The sequence below is a fragment of the Agelaius tricolor genome, unplaced genomic scaffold (genome assembly GCF_023055355.1).
Source record: "Agelaius tricolor isolate 1412-34295 unplaced genomic scaffold, bAgeTri1.0.p SCAF_58, whole genome shotgun sequence".
In the NCBI taxonomy this organism is placed as follows: Eukaryota; Metazoa; Chordata; class Aves; order Passeriformes; family Icteridae; genus Agelaius; species Agelaius tricolor.
In genome coordinates this window covers 1,767,263-1,783,478 of record NW_027269318.1, presented here as the reverse complement: position 1 = coordinate 1,783,478, position 16,216 = coordinate 1,767,263, and the positions used below count along the sequence as shown (strand labels likewise).

The 16,216-nt window shown below is 68.2% G+C and overlaps 2 protein-coding genes across 2 annotated transcripts; both read right to left on the bottom strand.

Moving 5' to 3' along the window:
• Window positions 1-2,025: 2,025 nt before the first annotated feature.
• LOC139605014 (uncharacterized) lies at window positions 2,026-7,483 on the bottom strand. The gene is made up of 6 exons (XM_071456347.1): window positions 7,391-7,483; window positions 6,337-6,942; window positions 6,029-6,164; window positions 5,398-5,502; window positions 4,154-5,218; window positions 2,026-2,114 (listed from the first exon to the last, which is right to left on the bottom strand). The coding sequence occupies exons 1-6, from the start codon at window positions 7,481-7,483 to the stop codon at window positions 2,026-2,028; spliced, it is 2,094 nt and encodes a 697-aa protein (XP_071312448.1).
• Window positions 7,484-7,580: 97 nt separating this feature from the next.
• On the bottom strand, window positions 7,581-15,690 carry LOC139605038 (zinc finger protein 585A-like). The gene is given in 9 exon segments (XM_071456410.1): window positions 7,581-10,070; window positions 10,072-10,562; window positions 10,564-10,914; window positions 10,916-11,696; window positions 11,698-11,842; window positions 12,389-12,502; window positions 12,813-12,921; window positions 13,695-13,859; window positions 15,067-15,690. Coding segments are annotated over 8 exon segments (3,027 nt in total). The 5' UTR covers window positions 13,719-13,859; window positions 15,067-15,690; the 3' UTR covers window positions 7,581-9,058.
• Window positions 15,691-16,216: the final 526 nt, after the last annotated feature.

The following is a 16,216-nucleotide window of genomic DNA, read 5'->3' as shown; positions in this document are numbered from 1 at the left end:
ATAACAACTATAACTATAAAACTGGTTTAAATATATATTGGTTAAAACTGGTTATAAATATATAAATATATAACTATATATTAGTTATAAATAAATAAATAACTGGTTAAAAATATATATATTTTTTTACCCTTAAGTCTGCTCCCCACTCTGCTTTTTACTGCCAGCACTGCTGGGCAGTGTCTGGCCCACACTCCATCCATAACCCACAGCTCTCCCTGCCTGTCCCTGGACAGAAGGTGGTGTTTGCCTCCCCTGTTTGGGCCCTCAGCAGCCGGGCCCCCTTTGATCAGCCAGGCCCCATGGCCACAGCATTCCCTGCAGCCCCCGGTGTTCCTTTGCCTCCTTTGATCCCTGAAACAGGAACACCTCAATGCCTTTTGGTCCAGGTGTTTTTGCATTGCCCACCCCAGAGAGATCTCGGAGCACCCAATTTTCCCAACAGATCTCTCTGCAGGCAGGGGCTGGGCGTTGGGGCAGGACAGAAATTGGAGTGCCCCCCCTGTTTTCCTGATTTGAACGGCAGAGGTTGGAACAAAGGCCTCTTCCCTTCCTCCCACAGCAGCTCCCAGCTCTGCTCTGCAGGAGCTCAGCACCCAAGAAGCTGCTCCCCATCAATCACAAATTTTCCTTTTCCTTCCCCATCAGTTGCAGCCAGGGGCTCAGCTGAGGATGAGTCCCTCAGTCCTCACCAGGGGATTCCTCATCCCCACCTGGGAGCCTGATGGTCTGGAGAGCTGGTTTGGGATCCTGTCTGGGGGACATTTCCTTTTCCAATGTCCCCTTTCCTCACTAATTCAGCCACCAGTTACTGCAGCACTCCCACCACCATTGCTTCCCAGCGAGGGGATCCTGCCCCAGCTTCCCCCAAAGCTTCCCTTGGCATCCTCGGGGAATTCTCTCCAGAATCCCCCCTTTCACTGCACAGGGGCCACTTCCCATTCCAAACTGTGGTGTTCCAAACCCATTCCCAGCTGGGATTATTCCAAACTGTGCCATTCCAAACCCATTCCCAGCTGGGAACATTCCAAACTGTGCCATTCCAAACCCATTCCCAGCTGGGATCGTTCCAAACTGTGCCATTCCAAACCCATTCCAGGGCAGGATCATTCCAAATGTGCCATTCCAAACCCATTCCAGGGCAGGACCATTCCAAATGTGCCATTCCAAGCCCATTCCAGCTGGGATCATTCCAAAGTGCGCCATTCCAAACCTATTCCAGGGCAGGATCATTCCAAACTGTGCCATTCCAAACCCATTCCAGGGCAGGATCATTCCAAACTGTGCCATTCCAAACCCATTCCCAGCTGGGATCATTCCAAACCCTGTGCCATTCCAAACCCATTCCCAGCTGGGATCATTTCAAACTGTGCCATTCCAAACCCATTCCAGAGCAGGATCATTCCAAACTGTGCCATTCCAAACCCATTCCTGGGTGGGAGCTCCCAGAAGAGCCCCAGACCCCCAGGGACCTTTGAGGCCCGCCCTGGGAAGCTTTTTCTGCACTTCCCCCTTCAAAGGAAAGGATGCCCTGCATCCTTTGGGGCCCCTGCTCCCTTTTCCTGCCCTCTGGGGATCGCAGCTTCTCCCCAAAATTCCCTCCAGGCCCCCCTGATCCCTCAGATCCGCTGGAATTCAGGAGTAGGTCCCACCCAGCTGTCACCAAACCCCCTTAGCACCAGGGGAGCAGAATTCCTGCTCCTAACGCCGCCCTGGCGTCCCGGAGTTCCGTTTCCTCTGTTTTTTGGCAGCACAGCCGGTGTTTCCTCGGAACTGGGCTTCCTTGGGAGCGCTGCTGTGGGGCACAGGCACCGTGTGGCCCTGAGGATGTGGCAGAGGGGGAAATGTCCTCCCGGACCTGCTCCCAGCCCTCGGGGGTGCCCCGGCAGCCGGAGCCCCGCAGGTCCCAGCAGGAGCCGGGTCCAGCCTCTCCCTCCCCGCGCAGCCCGGATCCAGGGATGGAATTCCCATTTTTTTAGGAATTCAGGACATTCAGCCCCACAAACTCCCGTCCTTGGAGTCACCTCAGCGTCCCAACCCCCCCCCGCGCTCCGGGCTCCGCTCTAATTTCAGGAATTTAATTGGGAAAACGGCTCCCGGCCTCGTGATCTTATCTGAAAGGAGAAAAAAAGGGAAATTGGGGAATTTTCCTGGTTATTTGAGCGCCGAGCACAAAGGAGCGGGCCCAGCACCTCCCCCTCGTGTCCCGTCCTGCCGACCCCGATTCCGGCGGCTCCTCCACGTGGGCTCCCGGCACGTTGAACTGGGACAGCCCAAAAAAGCCACAGCCGGGGGTGGCACGGAGGTGACAGGGTGACACCGCCAGGAACGCTGGCAGCAGCCTCAGGTGGCACCAGGGGGGCACCGGCTGGGATTTCGGGAGCGTTTGGGGAATTTTCCTCCTGGAAAGAGCTGCCCAGCCCCGGGCGGCGGAAAAGCGGCGTGGACGCGGCTCCTGGGGACACGGCCAGTGGCGGCCCTGGGGACAGGTGACACCGGCGGTGTCCCATCTCCGCGGGGCCGCCCTGGCCCGGTTTCCCCTCCCAGCTCCGTGGGCAGATGGAGCGCGGGTGGGGGGGCCTGTCCCCATTCCCCTGGGAACGCCACCATCTGTCCCCTGCTCGGTGACATCCGCCGGGGGACACTCCCAGTGCTCCCAGTGCTCCCAGTGCCAGCGGCCCCGGGCTCGCTGGGAAGGGAGGGGAGCTCCGTGCCCGGGGGGGCCGCACTGGGAGCAGCTGGGGGCTGCAGGTGCCCCCCAGGTGTGCGGATCCCCCCCCAGCCCCACGGTGGGTCCTCCCCTCCGCCCCCCCCCCCCCCAGCCTCATCTGCATTTTTTACTCATTTCTACATTTTTTACTCATTTCTACGTTTTTTACTCATTTCCACATTAACTCCGGTTTTTGGCGTTTGTTTATTTGGGGAAGGGGGGACACTGAGGGGACACGTGGTGGCCTCTGCTGTCACCAGAGGCCTGTCATGGTTCAACCACGACAAAGAGCCCAGAGGAGTCTCCTTCCTTCCTCCCTCCCTCCCTTCCTCTTCCTCCCTCCCTGCCCTTCCTCCTAATTAAAGGGAATAAATAGAATAGAAAGAAATAGAATTAAATGGAATAGGAAGAGCAGAATGGGGTAGGAGAACTGGACTAAGCAGAAGATAACAACTGGAATAACTTAAATAGAATAAAATAAAACAGAAAGAATAATAAATGACATAGAAATGACATAGAAAAAAAGAAAATAAATAGACTTAAAGAAACTGCTGGCCTTAAATACAAACACGGGGCAGGGCACTGGTGGGACTGGCAGGGACTGGGAATGCCTCTGAGGGACATTCCAGGATCCAAAGGTACTTCAGTATCTGAAGAGAACACGGAGAATCATCCCAGAGGGATTTTCCAGGGTCCGAGGATACCTCGAGGCCCCAGGGGACACGGAGAAGCATCGCCGGGGGATTTTCTCAGGTGCAAAGGGAACACGGAGAACCCTCCCAGAGGGATTTCCAGGGTCTGGGAGAACTGGGAAGTGCTGGAGGACATTTCAAGGTCCAAAGGGACACGGAGAAGTGTCCTGGAGAGACTTTCCGAGGTGTGAAAGGCACATGGAGAAACGTCCCTGAGGGATTTCTCAAGGTCCAAAGGGACACGGAGAAGTCCCCGGGTTCCAGAAGCCTCCGGGGGCGCCCCGGGGTGGGCGTGGCACCGGCGGGGTCCCACCCACCGGGGCACCGGGATGGCCCCGCTCCCGCGGCTACCGCTGGGCACCCGCCGGGAGCTCCCCGTCCCCGAGGGCTTCCCCAGCCCTGAGCAGGTCCCTGGCCTCGAGGGGGTCCCTGTCCCCCAGCATGGCCCCATCCCTGCGGGGGTGCCTCTCACTGAGCAGGTCCCCATCCCCACAGGGCTCCCTATCCCTGTCCCTGTCCCTGAGCGAGTCCCCATCCCCACGGGGGTCCCTGTCCCCATCCCTATCCCTATCCCTATCCCTATCCCTATCCCTATCCCTGTCCCTGTCCCTGTCCGTGTCCCTGAGCGAGTCCCCATCCCCACGGGGGTCCCTGTCCCCATCCCTATCCCTATCCCTATCCCTATCCCTATCCCTATCCCTGTCCCTGTCCCTGTCCCTGTCCGTGTCCCTGAGCGAGTCCCCATCCCCACGGGGGTCCCTATCCCAATCCCAATCCCAATCCCAATCCCAATCCCTATCCCTATCCCTGTCCCTGTCCCTGTCCCTGTCCCTGAGCGAGTCCCCGTCCCCACGGGGGTCCCTGTCCCCGCAGGGGTCCCTATCCATGCCCCTATCCCTGAGAGGGTCCCTGTCCCCGCAGGATTCCCTGTCCCTGTCCCTGAGCAGGTTCCTGTCTCTGTCCCTGTGCCCGCGGGGGTCCCTATTGCTGTCTCTGAGTGGGTCCCTGTCCCTGAGGCTGTCCCTGTCCCCACGGGGGTCCCTGTGGCTGTCCCCGTCCCCCTGAGGGTCCCTGTCGCTGTCCCTGTCCCTGTCCCCGCGGGGGTCCCTGTCGCTGTTCCTGTCCCGGCGGGGGTCCCCGTCCCCGTCCCCGCGGGGCCCGAGGCTGCGGGGCCGGCATTGCCGGCGCGTCCTGCGGTGTGAGCTGAGGTTGGCCCGCGATGCGAAGGCGCGGCCGCAGCGGGAGCAGGGGAAGGGCCGCTGGCGCGAGTGGCCCCGGCGGTGCAGCCAGAGGTGCCCGCGGTGCGGGAACACGCGGCCGCACTCGGGGCACGGGTGGGCGCGGTGCTGCCGCAGGTGCAGCTCCAGGCTCTCCCGCCAGCTGTAGCTCTTCCCGCAGCGCCCGCACACGAAGGGCCGCTCCCCGGCCGGCCCCGCCGCGCCCGCGCAGCGCGGGGGCCGCGCCCGGTGCGAGTCGCGGTGCCGCAGCAGGTCCCCGCGCAGGCAGAAGCTGCGGCCGCACTCGGAGCAGCCGTGCCGGGCCCGGTTCCCCCGGCGCAGCTTCTTGTGCGTCAGGAGGCTGCGGCGGTGCCGGAAGGATTTGCCGCAGGTGCCGCACAGGTACGGCCGGCCCGGGAGCGCCTCGGCCCCGCCGCTCCTGCCGGTGAGGAGCCCCGACGCCGCCGGCACCGGCCGGGGCAGGGCCCCGGCACGGCCCCTCCGCTCGGTGTCGCGGCAGCCCGAGCGGGGGACACCGGAGCCCGATTGCCAGCGTCCCCCGGCGTCATCCTTGGTGTCAGAGCCGCTCCAGGCACCTGCTGGGGACACGGCGTCACCGTGGGGGAGTCCCGGACCCACCGCCGGCCCCGCGGCCACCCCTGCGACACCAGCCCAGCCCAGGGGTGTCACACCGGGGCTCTGACCAGGGCCAGCCCCGGGTCCCACAGCGACCCCCCCAGCCCGAGGGGTGTCCCCGCGGGGTGTCCCGGTCACTCACAGCTGTCGGTGCTGTCGGTGCTGTCGCTATCTCCGCTGTGCCCCCCAGCGCAGGGAGCCCCCCCGTGCGACTCCTCCTTCATGTGGGGGAACGTGGAGTTGGGGTCTGTGAGGGAGAGAGGACCCTCAGTGCCCCCGCCACGCTCTGGGAGGGTCACGGTCACCGGGAACGTCACCAGGCCGGGGGCTGAGCTGGGGGCGGGGGGCCGGAGCACCCCCAGCCCGTGCCACCCCCCGCCCCGTGGTACCCCCCTGCCCGTGGCTCCCCATGCCCCTTGGCACCCGGAACCCTGGGCACCCCCAGCCTGTGGCACCCCCCAGCCCTGGGCACCCCCAGTCCCGTGACACCCCGTGCCCGTGCCACCCCCCAGTCCCATGGCATCCCCAGCCCTGGGCACCCCCTGTCCGTGTCACCTGCCCCCTGCCACCCCCTGCCCATGGCACCTCCTGCCCGTGTCACTCTCTGCCCGTGTCACCCCCTGCCCATGGCACCCCCTGTCCATAGCACCCCCTGTCCGTGGCACCTCCAGCCCCATGGCACCCCCAGCCCGTGATATTCCCTGTCCGTGTCACTCCCAGCCCCATGTCACCCCCAGGCCGTGTCACCCCAGCCCCACTTCCCCGTCCCTCACCCAGGCTGGCCACCATCTCGTAGTTGTCGCACATGACCTGTCGGTGCAGCTCCCGCTGCCAGGGCGCCAGCTGCGCCCACTCCTCGGGGGAGAAGCGCACGGCCACCTCCTCGAATGTCACCTCGGGGGTCACCCCCTGGCAGGGACAGCGGGGGGCTCAGGGGGACGGCGGCGCCGCCCTCGCTGCGCTCCCCGTGGGGGTCCCCGGGCTTTGGGGGCCCGAGCCCCGCTAATCCCGACCGGGACAGCCCCGGCGGCCCCCCCAGCCCTCCGCAGCGACCCGCGGAGCCCCCCCGCCCCCGGCGCACCCCGGGCCCCGGGCACGGCCCGGGCTCACCCGCTGCATGGCCGGGCGGGGCCGATGGCGGCGGCGGAAGGGGCCGGGCTGGAGGGAGGCACCGGCAGGGGGGAGAGCGCCGGAACCGGGCCTTGGGGGCACTGGGGGGGCAGCGGGCGAGGGGAGGCTCTGCGGTGCGGTGGATGCCGGGATCCGGCTCCTTCCCGTGCCCGGCGGGTGCCGGGATCCGGCTCCTTCCCGTGCCCGGTGGGTACCGGGATCCGGCTCCTTCCCGTGCCTGGCGGGTACCGGGATCCGGCTCCTGTGCTGTGCCCGGTGGGTGCTGGGATCCGGCTCCTTCCCGTGCCCGGCGGGTGCCGGGATCCGGCTCCTGTGCTGTGCCCGGTGGGTGCCGGGATCCGGCTCCTGTGCTGTGCCCGGTGGGTGCCGGGATCCGGCTCCTGTGCTGTGCCCGGCGGGTGCCGGGATCCGGCTCCTTCCCGTGCCCGGCGGGTGCCGGGATCCGGCTCCTGTGCTGTGTCCGGTGTGTATCGGGATCCGGCTCCTGTGCTGTGCCCGGCGGGTACCGGGATCCGGCTCCTTGCCCGCGCCCGGCGGGTGCCGGGATCCGGCCCCGCTCGCCCACCCGGCAGCGTCACCCCCGCCCCAAACGGGGCCCCTCGGGACACGGCCCCGTCCGAATGGGCCTCCCAAATCCCGAGGGACCGGCCCGGTGACCCCCGGGATCCGGGAGCCCCAGGGGGCTCCCGCATCAGGTGTCCCCAGCCCGGAGGGTCCCAACCGCGTGTCCGCCCCAGGACAGGGACACCCGCGGGTCCTGCAGCCCCTGTGCCCAAACCCCCTAGAACCCACGCCGGTGGCACCGTGTGTCCCCAGCCAGAGCACAGCCACACACCTGGGACAGGGGGCACAGGGGGTCTGTGTCCCAGTGGGTCCCCCCAGTGACCCCAGCCCCAGCATGAGACCCCCCTCCAATCTCCCCAGGGAGCATTGGGGGCGTTGGTGCCACCCCCGTGGATGTGACAGTGACCCTGGGGTCGGCCACCCTATTGCTGAGCTCTCACCTGGTGTCCAGGTGAGGTTTGGTGGTCACAGAGCTCTGGCAGTGTCCAGGTGGTGACAGAACTATGGCAGTGTCCTGGTGGTCCCTTGGCCATGGTCAGAGCCTTTCCCGGGACTCAGGCCTGGACTGAGGCTGCAGAGAGACCCCTGTGCCCCCCGCCCAGTCCCAGACAGAGCACCTGGAGCCCCGCAGCCATCAGAAGCTTTTATTTTAAATAACCTCAAAAAATAGAATTGCAGAGAGCAGAGCTGGGGAAGGGGAGTGGGGCGGGACCCCCTGCCCAGCCGGGGCTCCGGGGGCGGCTGTCCCGGTGTCGGTCCCGTCACAGGATCCGGTTCCCTTTGGGATGAAGCAAGGGCAGCTCCCAGCGGTGTCTGTGGCCGAAGCTCTGCCCAGACCGTGGATCCCCGGCTCTGTCACACCGGGGGGACGGGGAGAGGCCACACAAACCCCAGCCAAGCCCCCCGAGCCCCCCACCACCACCGCCACCACCACAATCCGGCCCCAGCGGCCCCCCCGTGTCACCCTTCCCCATCCGGATATCGAGTCCCAAAGCGCGCAGTTACCCAGAGCAAGCAGAAGCACAAGCTGCCCCCCATCCCCCCGGCACCGGAGGCGTCTCCGGGCCCTTCTGGAAGCAGAGCTGAGCCCTTCCAGTCCCTTTTCCTTTTCCTGGCTGTTTGCCCAGTGCGCTCCCAGCCCCCCGCATGGAGCTCCACTGGGGACCCCAGGGGTCAGCCCGCTGCAGGGCGGGCCCAGCCTCCCATCCCAGCATGTCCTTAGGGAATGCCATCCAGTCCGGAACAGGCTGGAAGGTTCTGGAAGCAGAGGGAGCCCTTGAGGGCCCCTCTTGTCCCAAGTCTGGCTCCAGTGGACGCAACTCCACTGTGCCCAGCTCTTCCTGGTCTGTGTGGCTGGAGCCCACACGGCAGATCCAGCCCCAGCGCTGGCTCCTCCAGCCCTTTGGTGTCTTCCCAAGCCAGGAATGTGCCATGTCCCAGCCTGGCTCTGCTTTGCCCCACAGCCTCGGCTGGAGGTTCCTCCAAGTCCCAGTGCTGAATCTGGCTGGCAGTGTCACCTTGGCACTGAGCCCTCAGCTCCATCCCTTTGGCTCTGTCCCCTCAGTTCCATCCTTTTGGCTCTGTCCCCTTGGCTCTATCCTTTTGGCTCTGTCCCTTCTGGCTCCATCTCGTTGACTCTGTCCCCTCGGCTCCGTCCCTCTGGATCTGTCCCCTCGGCTCCGTTTTTTGGCTCTGTCCCCTGGGCTCCATCTCCTCCAGGCTCGCCGTGGGTGACCCCATGAGCCGAGGGCCGGTCCTTGCTGGGGGTGTCTCACTGGGGGTTCCAGTGTGGGGGATCGCAGGCGGCCGGGGCAGGGTGGGGGTCCTGGTGGGGGGGTCTCAGCGCAGGTCCCAGCGTGGGGGTCGCAGGCGGCCGGGGGGTCCCGGGGCTCACAGGCAGCCGGGGCACGGGGCCGGTTTCTCCTCGCCACACTCGCGCTCCGGCGCTCCCGGCACTCGCTTCTCGTCAAAGGCGTGGGCACAGCCGCCGGCCTTGGCCCAGAGCTGCCCGCGGGGGGGCTCGGGAGGGCGGGGGGCCAGGCAGGCGGCGCAGCAGCACGGCGGGGGGCAGCCCCGGCGCCCGGGGGCTCGGGCCGCCCCCGGGGCACTTACAGGGGGGCACCGGGGCCGGGGCGGCGCCGGGGCCGGGCGGGGGCTCGTCCTGCATCAGCTGCAGGAGGATGTCGGCGGCGCCCGAGGGGCTGTCGGGGCGCGCCGGGGGCGCCCCGCGGGAGCAGGGCGGCAGCAGCAGCGCGGGGGGCTCGGGGCCCTTGGCCAGGGGGTCGCCGGCGGCGCAGGGGGGGGGCCAGGCCGGCGCCATGGGTGCGGCGGTGCCGCAGCAGGTGAGCCTTCTGGCTGAAGCCCTTGCCGCAGTCGGCGCAGCGGAACGGCCGCTCCCCGGTGTGCGTCCGCAGGTGCACGGCCAGGTTCACCTTCTGCCGGAAGCGCTTCCCGCACTCGGCACAGGCGTGGGGCCGCTCGGCGGCGCAGCCGTGGGGACACTCGGAGCACGCGTGGGGACACTCGGAGCACGCGTGGGGCTGCTCGGCGCAGCCGTGGGGCCGCTCGGCACAGGGGTGGGGCCGCTCGCAGGGGTGGGGATGCTCGGCGCAGGTGCGAGGATGCTCGGCGCAGCCGTGGGGGCACTCGGCGCAGCCGTGGGGCTGCTCGCACGCGTGGGGCCGCTTGCCGCAGGCGTGGGGCTGCTCGCAGGGGTGAGGACACTCAGCACAGGGGTGCGGCCGCTCGGCGCAGGGCTGAGGCTGCGGCTGCCGGCAGGTGTGGGGTCGCTCACAGGCGTGAGGATGCTCCGTACAGGCGTGAGGATGCTCCACACAGGCGTGGGGATGCTCGGCGCAGGTGCGGCGCTGCTCGGGGCAGGTGTGGAGCCGCTCGGCGCAGCCGTGGGGACGCTCGGCACAAGCGTGGGGACGCTCGGCACAAGCGTGGGGACACTTGGCGCAGGTGTGCAGCTGCTCGGCGCAGGTGTGGGGCCGCTCGCCGCCGCCATGGCCCGGCCGGAGCCCCCCTTGCTCCGCACAGGCCTCCCCGCAGAGCCCGCAGGGGAAGGGGCTCCCGGCGGGGTCCAGGGTGCCGGGGGCCGGGCCGGGGGGTCCCGGTGTGCACGCGCTGGTGCACCCGCAGGGACAATTTGCTCTTGAAGCGCTTGGGGCACTCGAGGCAGGTGAAGGGCTGGCGGCCCAGGTGCGTCTTCTGGTGTGCCAGCAGGTTGGGCTTCTGGGCGAAGCGCTTCCCGCACTGGGCGCAGGCGAAGGGGCGCTCGCCCGTGTGCACCCGGTAGTGCGTCACCAGGTTGCCCTTCTGGTTGAAGCGGCGGCCGCAGACGCCGCAGGTGAAGGGCCGCTCACCTGTGTGGATGCGCTGGTGGGTGGCCAGGTTGGTTTTGAGGCTGAAGCGCTTGCCGCAGGTGTCGCAGCGGAAGGGGCCGCGCCCGCCGGCGCCGTGCCCGTGCCGCGGCGCCCGCTCGCACTGCGCCAGGCCCCGCCCGCACTCGGGGCACGGCCAGGGCCGGCCCTCGCCCGCCCGCGCCCCCGGGGGGGACCCGGGGGGCTGCTCGGCGCCCGGCTCCGCAGGGGGGGGCGCCGGGGCACGGCTTGTGCCCCGCGTGGCTCTTCTGGTGGGCGACGAGGGCGAGCCAGAGCCCGAAGCTGTTGCCGCACTGATTGCAGATGAAGGGCTTTTCCGGGGAGAGCACGGCCTCGCCCGGCCCCGGCTGCGCCCCCAGGGGCCCCAGGAGGGGCGGGCCGGGGGCGAAAGGCGCGGCGGGCGCCTCGGGGGGCCGCAGCAGGGGCACCTTGGGGCAGAAGCCGTCGCCGCAGTGGGCGCAGGGGAAGGAGGGCTCGGCCGGGGGCGGGGGGGGGAAGCCCTTCTCGGGGCACGGGAACAGCTCGGCGGCGCCCTCGGGGAGCTTGGGGGCGGGCGGGAGCGGGGCGAAGGGAGCGGGGGTCCTGCGGGGCGGGCGCGGGGGGCAGCAGGGCGGGCGCGGCCCCGAAGGGCGCGGCGGGGGCCGGGCCGCGCGCGGGGCAGCGGCGCTGGCGGGGGATGTGCGTCTTCTGGTGGGCCTTGAGGGACACCTTGTCCTTGAAGCACTTGTGGCACTGGGCGCAGGGGAAGGGGCGCAGGTCGGTGTGGGTGCTCTGGTGCGTGACCAGGTTGGTTTTCTGGGTGAAGCGCTTGCCGCACTGGGCGCAGGCGAAGGGCCGCTCACCTGTGTGCACCCGGTAGTGCGTCACCAGGTTGGTTTTCTGGTTGAAGCTGCGGCCGCACAGGAAGCAGGAGAAGGGCCGCTCGCCCGTGTGGATGCGCCGGTGTGTGATCAGGTTGGGCTTCTGCCGGAAGCTCTTGCCGCACTCGGGGCACACGAAGGGCGCGTCCTCGGGGCAGCCCCGCGCCGGCGCCCGCGCCCGCGCCTTGCCCTCCTCGGGGTGGGCGCCGTGGATGCGCTGGTGCGCCAGCAGGTTGGCCTTCTGCGAGAAGCTCTTGCCGCACTGGGCGCAGGGGAAGGGCCGCTCGCCCGTGTGCACGCGCCGGTGCGTCAGCAGGTTGGGCCGCTGGCTGAAGCTCTTGCCGCAGTCCCCGCAGCGGAACGGCTTCTCCCCGGTGTGGATGCGCTCGTGCGTCACCAGGCTCTGCTTCTGCCGGAAGCCCTTCCCGCACTGGGCGCAGCGGAAGGGGCCGGGGACGCCCCCCTGGGCCCCCCAGCAGCCGGCGCGGGGGGGCAGGGGGGTCCCGGGGGGGCTCGGGGCCGCGCTGCCCGCCGGGGAACCAGCGGCCGGAGCTGCCGCCCGCGGCGGCCGGGAACAGCTCCAGGGAGCCGGCGCCAATCCCGGGCTTCTCCTCGGGCTCCACCTTGCTCACCCGCCCGGGCTCCACTGCACCGGAGAGATCCCGGGGTTAGCCCGGCTCCCAGAGAATTCCAGGCTGTCCCGAGTGGGGAGGACCCAGGCCCAGCCCCCCCTTCCTTGTGGGGCCCCCACTGCTGAACCATGGCGACATGGGACACCCCAAAGAGCTTCAACTCCCCAGGCCTCTCCTGGTGTGTGACACCCCAAAGGGCCCCCAAAACCCCCAGTTTGTGACACACAGATCCAAAATTGTCTAAACTGGCTCAGAATGGCAAAAACTGGTCCAAAATGGCCAAAACTGGCTCTCAAAACTGGCCTACAATGACCACAAACTGGTCCAGTATTACCACAAATTGGTCATGAACGGCTGTGAACTGGCCCAGGATGGCGCCAAAATGGCTGAAAACTGGCCCAAAATGGCTGAAAAAGGTCTTTAAACTGGCTCAGAGCAGCCCCTAACCGGCCCCAAAATGTTCTAAACTGCCCCAGAACGCCCCTAAAGAATCCCAGCCCGCCTTTTCCCCCAAGCCCCCCAGTCCCACTGCTCCCCCAGTCCCACAGCCCCGGACTCACCAGCGCAGGGGCTGCCCAGGGCCTTGGACTCCTCCGGGCCCGTCCGCGCGGCTCCGAACGGCTCCTCCGGCGGCTTCATCCCGAACAAACCCCCCGGCTTAAAGAACCGGTACCCTGGGGGGACACGGGGCAGCGCCGTCGGGAGCCCGGCACGGCTGGGACCGGGCTGATCCCGGGAGAGCCGGGCTGATCCCGGGAGAGCCGGGCTCTGGCATGGGCCATGGAGCTGCTCCTCGAGAAGCGGCTCCAGGTGAGCTGGGACAGAGCCATCCTGGGCTCTGGGCTTTCCCTGCAGCCTCTCCCAGCCCCGGGAATCCCCAGAACGCTTTCATCATCCCAGTTCAAAGTCCCCACAAAAATGCACAGAGTTCTGTGCGGAAAATCCCACCCCAGCCCCCACCCCAGGGTGCTCTCCTCCCCTCACCTGTGCAGGGATCCGAGGGGATCTCGGCGCCCACGGCATCCAGCTGGGATCCGGCCCGCGGCGCCGGGCTCAGCCGGGAATACGGGAGCAGATCCAGGGCGTGGGCGGGCTGGGGAGGGGGCAGCGGCTCAGAGGCATTTTGGGGTCATTTGGGGATGTCTGGGGACCTTTCCCTGGGTTTGGCCACAGGCCAAGGACAGGGATCGTGCCCCTATTCCTGCATCCCAAATACGAGGTTTCTCGCTCCAGGATGGAGCCCCCATCCCTGCTCCCCAAATCAGACCCCTGCTCCCCCAAATTATATCCCCACCACCCCAAACCAGACCCCTGCTCTCCCAAATTACATCCCCACCACCCCAAACCAGACCCCTGCTCCCCCAAATCACACCCCCACCTCCCCAAACCAAATCCCCGCTTCCCCAGCAGATCCCTCCTTCCCAAACGAGATCCTTGTTCCCCCACAACAGATGCCCAGCCCCGTTCCTCCAGACCAGATCCCTGACCCCTAAACCAGGTCCCTGTCCCCCCCATCCCCACTGCCCACCCCCCATACCAGCTCCTTTTCCAGCCAGGACCCGCACCGAGGGAGGAACCTGTCCCGAGGAGCCAGTCCTGCTTCTCCGGAGACACTGAACCCCCCCGCGGCCCCCCGTGCCCTCCCGGGTCCCTCTCGTGTCCCCAAGCCCCCGCAGCCCGGTGGAGGCAGAGCCGGGAGGGGGGGTGCGGTCCCCAATGCGCCGATTTCCCGGAAAAACTCCTGGGGGGCTCCAGGGGTCGAGGAAAAACACACGGGAAAAGCCCCGGGCCCCGGGGATCCCCCCAAAGGCCGCGGGGGGGGAGGAGCGGGGATCCCCCGGGAGTTCCCCCGAGTCCCCCGCGTACCTGGGGCGCTCCCCCCGCCGACATCGCTGCCCCTTCCCGGGCCCTGCGGCCCCTCCGGCTCCTCGGGGCTCCTTCCCCGCGGCTCCCCGGCCCTTCCCCGGCCTCTGCCCGGCCTCCTCCTGGCCTCCTTCCGCCACCGAGTCCCTCAAATGGCCGCGACGGGTCCTGGGAGAGCGGGAGAGCCGCGATGGGAGCGGGAGCGGGGATGGGGCGGGAGGGCGGCGGGGATGGGGCGGGAGGGCGGCGGAACCGGGCCGGAGGAGCGCGGCAGTCCCGGAGCGGCTCCGGCGGCCTCGGCCCCCCCGTCCTCCTCCTCCTCCTCCTCCTCCCCCCGGAATTTGGGGTGCGGAAGGCGCCGAGCGGGGCCGGATCCGGCTGTGAACGGCGAGAGCCGGGAGCGCTGGGAGTTGTAGTTCGGGATGGGATGGGATGGGATGGGATGGAATGGGATGGAATGGGATGGGATAAGGGGATGGGATGGGATAATGGAACGGGATCGGATGGGATGGGAGCGAGCGGGAGCGGCAGCAGGGAATGGCCCCGGCACAGCATCGGCTTGTCCAGCCGGGAACGGCCCCGGGAACCAGGAATAGTCCCGGGAGCCAGGAATACGGGAATAGCCCCGGGAGCCGGGAATACGGGAATAGCCCCAGGAGCCGGGAATAGCTCCAGTACAGCAGCGCCTGGAGAACCGGCAACAGCCTCGGGAGCAGGGAATAGCCTCGGGAGCAGGGAATAGCCCTGGCACAGCCTCGTCCTGCCAGAAACAGCCCCGGGAGCCGGGAACAGCCCCGGCACAGCATCCTCCTGGCAGGAATAGCCCCGGGCGCTGGGAATAGTCCGGCACAGCCTCGCCTTGGCAGTCAGGAATAGCCCTGGGGCGCGGGAGGAGCCGTGGCGTGGAATCACCTCATCAGCCGGGAACAGCCCCGGGAGCCGGGAACAGCCCAAGGAGCCGGGAACAGCCCCGGGAACAGCCCAAGGAGCCGGGAACAGCCCCGGGAGCGGCCCCGGGAGCCGGGAACAGCCCCGGGAGCGGCCTCGGGAGCCGGGAACAGCCCCAGGGCCACCGAGCCACGCTCCCCCGGGCCCAGCGGCTCCTGCGGCAGCTCCCGGCGATCTCGGCTCTCCCCGGTGCCGGCCGCGCCTCGGGGGGTTCGCAGTGACCCCCGTGCCCCCCAGCACCGGCTCCCTCCCGCGGGACCCCCGGACCCCCGCTCCCACGCGTGTCCCCCCCCGCGACCCCGGCAGTTCCCGAGACCCCCGAGCCCCCCCAGACTCACCCCGAGCCCCCCCGACCCCCGGTCCGTGCCACCCCCCCCCCTCCGGGCCACGTGACCGCGACCCCCGGGACCCTCCCCGGGAAACTCACGGGCGGCCGCTGCCCCGCCGCGCGGTGACGTCACGCGCGCGGTGACGTCAGCGCGCCGGTGACGTCGTGGTGTCAGCCATGGCCGCGTCCGGCCGCTCCCCGTTCCGGGTCGGGGGGCGGGGCCCGGCGGCAGCGCCCCCTAGCGGAGCCGCGGGACAGGGGATGGGGAGGGGCCGGAGAGACCCCCCCCCCCCCCCAGTGTCCCCCCAGCGTCCCCCCGGTGTCCCCTCTGTGTCCCTTAGTGTTCCCCAGTACTGCCCCGGTGTCCCCAGCGTGCCCAGTGTCCCCCAGTATAGCCCCAGTGTCCCCAGTGTCCCTTAGTGTTCCTCAGTACAGCTCCAGTGTCCCTTAGTGTCCCCTAGTACAGCCCCAGTGTCCCCAGTGTCGCCACAGTGCTCTCCAGAGCTCCCCAGTGCCCTCCAGGACTCCCCAGTACAGCCCCAGTGTCCCCAGTGTCCCCCAGTACAGCCCCAGGGCTCCCAGTGTCCCCTCGCTGTCCCCCAATACAGCCCCGGTGTCCCCAGTGTGCCCCAATGTCCCCAGTACACTTCTAGTGTCCCCAGTGTCCCCCATACAGTCCAAGTGCTCCCACAGTGCTCCCACAGCGCTCTCCAGAGCTCCCCAGACCTCCCAGTGTCCCCCAGTACAGCCCCAGTGCCTCCCAGTAACCCCACAGTGCCCCCAGTGCACCCCCGTGCCAGCTGCACCCCCTGGTGCTCCCCGGTGCCCCCCACACCTCCGGATGTCACCCCCCTGGCCTTCAGCACCTCACTCCCCCCCCAGTCCTGCTACCGGGAGGGGATACCCGGACAAGGACAGCCGGGAGGAGCGGGAGGTTGTTCCCAGCGTCTGGAGCACATTCCCGGGGGACAGGACCCCATTCCCGGAGGACAGGATCCCGTTTCCAGGGCCAGGACCCCATTCTCGGGGGCAGGACCCCATTCCCGGGGGCAGGACCCCATTCCCTGGGGGCAGGATCCTGTTTCCGGGGCCAGGACCCCGTTCCCGGAGGGCAGAGCTCATTCGCGGCTGCTCCGGGGGCTGGAGCCATTCCCGGGGACCAGAGCCCATGGCCGGTACCAGGAGTCTGTTCCTGGCGGCAGGGTGTCCTTCCCGGTGGGACTGACAACATTGCCGGGGGGCAGGAGCC

What these genes read in the sequence shown, in the direction of transcription:
- LOC139605014 (XM_071456347.1), bottom strand. Translation starts at nt 7,483, where the DNA reads ATGGCCAAGGGACCACCAGGACACTGCCATAGTTCTGTCACCACCTGG. An exon ending in CGAGATGGTGGCCAGCCTGG is followed by an intron (nt 5,503 to 6,028) that starts GTGAGGGACGGG and finishes TCTCCCTCACAG; the next exon opens with ACCCCAACTCCACGTTCCCC. An exon ending in GGATTGGGATAGGGACCCCC is followed by an intron (nt 2,115 to 4,153) that starts GTGGGGATGGGG and finishes TTCTCCTTTCAG; the next exon opens with ATAAGATCACGAGGCCGGGA.